At 33.4% G+C, this 1,683-nt stretch overlaps 1 protein-coding gene across 5 annotated transcripts in view; it reads right to left on the bottom strand.

Moving 5' to 3' along the window:
* SOAT1 (sterol O-acyltransferase 1) overlaps positions 1-1,683 on the bottom strand; it is an 80,739-nt gene that overhangs the window by 31,969 nt on the left and 47,087 nt on the right. For 4 of the 5 annotated variants that reach the window (XM_011968045.1, XM_011968049.1, XM_011968046.1 and 1 more), the window contains one exon: positions 1,332-1,390. The exons of the other annotated variant lie outside the window; for it this stretch is intronic. In XM_011968045.1, the coding sequence (XP_011823435.1) occupies positions 1,332-1,390 (59 nt within the window). The remainder of the gene's footprint in view (positions 1-1,331; positions 1,391-1,683) is intronic. 5 annotated transcript variants of the gene reach the window in all.

The raw sequence follows: 1,683 nt of genomic DNA, 5'->3' as shown, positions 1-1,683 counted from the left end.
ATGTCTCAAAAAAAAAAAAAAACAAAACTAGCATGTGTCTATACATTAAATATTTTTATTTTCTTAGCCAAAATTATAAATTAGTCATCAGATAAGAAGTTGCATAACAAATCATTAAACAATCTCTTATGATGGAGAAACAAAGCACTAACTGGAAAAGACATTCACCAGAAATGACCTTCATCACTGTAGTGCTGGAGGCTTACACAGGTAACTTAATGGAATTAGGAAAAATAAAGTTTAACACCCTATTAACTAGGAGTCTATACCCACAATTTCAAGTGCAGTAAATAAATCTTTTGAGTACCACTTTATAAAGCAGTACCATAAGGGATTACATTGTAGTCATCACAAATATGCCTACAGGATGATGGAAGGAGGACAGCGTAGATCTCTTAATGTTAAGCAAACATGTTCTTTAATAAATTTGCTGTGACAGCATCATCCTTGAACTCAAACAGTACTGATTTCCAACAAATTAGATGAAAGTACAAATACTACGCCCCTGGCCTTGGATGATAACTGAAAAACTAGGTCTGATAATAACAAAGACGTTGACATCAAAGTGAGCTTAAATAATCTGTCATACATTTCATGAAATATGATTACAAAAATATTTCTAAATCGAGATTATTCTATAAATGTATATGTACATATGCACGTAACTAAATAAATAAAACAGGGCTACTTCATCTTCATCACTGGATGTTTATACAGTCAACCTGGCTAATAAATTTTGGAAGTGATCTTCTCCTTGGGAAAACAGGAGTTTGCTTTGGATTTTAAGTCAACTTACATCCAGGTATTGGATCATAACGTTTTTTCAAAAAAAAGTTCTTTGCCCTCTACAATTTCCTGAGGGTACTGAGGAATTCTGGTTTGTAGAACTATTTATCCCCACTCGAAATGATTTCATGATTTTTTTTTTTTTCGAGTGGTTATTTCTATTTCCTCGACAGGGAATCTACTTCTAGATTCAGATTCAACATTTATTGGAGGGCTGCTATTTACTGTGAACCATGACAGATACTTTCATAAAGCACTAATAAAGACATTCAATCCTATCAACTATTAACCATGGGTCACTAAAACCAAGATTCGCTGGTAAGTGCCAGAAAATGCCAGTGATAGATGAGATGGGAGAGAAAAAGGCAATCTGGATCCTTATGCAGGATGACAAGTCAGCCGATCTTATTTTCTTGTCCCACAGGATAATGGCAACTGATGAACTGCTTAAATAATTATCTGAGCAATTTAGCATTAAAAATGTTACCAAACAAAACTCTATCTAAAACTCTACATTTTTGTTTCTAGAAGAGGGAGTTACTTGCCTCTGCCTCTGCTGTCAACTTTATCTTCTTTGCTATCAACTGTTTTATGTCAATTCGACCTATGGGAAGAAAAAAACATGACTTTTAAATTGATGGATACGGCTACCTAGTAGCACTATCTAAATCATAAAGTTTAAAACAAACAAATACAAAAGTAACTGCGTAAACTATGGTACGACCATAAAACATGACAGCGTGGTCAAAATAACTATAAGGAAATTTATACATAAAAATACAAAGAACAAAGCGAGTAAATGTACACACAGTAATTACAACGATGTTAATTATGCAATGCTATAGATCCAATTCTGACAGCATGGGAAATTAGATTCCCTGAATAGATTCTACAATT

Source organism: Mandrillus leucophaeus, unplaced genomic scaffold (genome assembly GCF_000951045.1).
Source record: "Mandrillus leucophaeus isolate KB7577 unplaced genomic scaffold, Mleu.le_1.0 Scaffold825, whole genome shotgun sequence".
In the NCBI taxonomy this organism is placed as follows: Eukaryota; Metazoa; Chordata; class Mammalia; order Primates; family Cercopithecidae; genus Mandrillus; species Mandrillus leucophaeus.
Note: the sequence above shows the minus strand (reverse complement) of the source record. Positions and strands in the feature narration are given on the sequence as shown.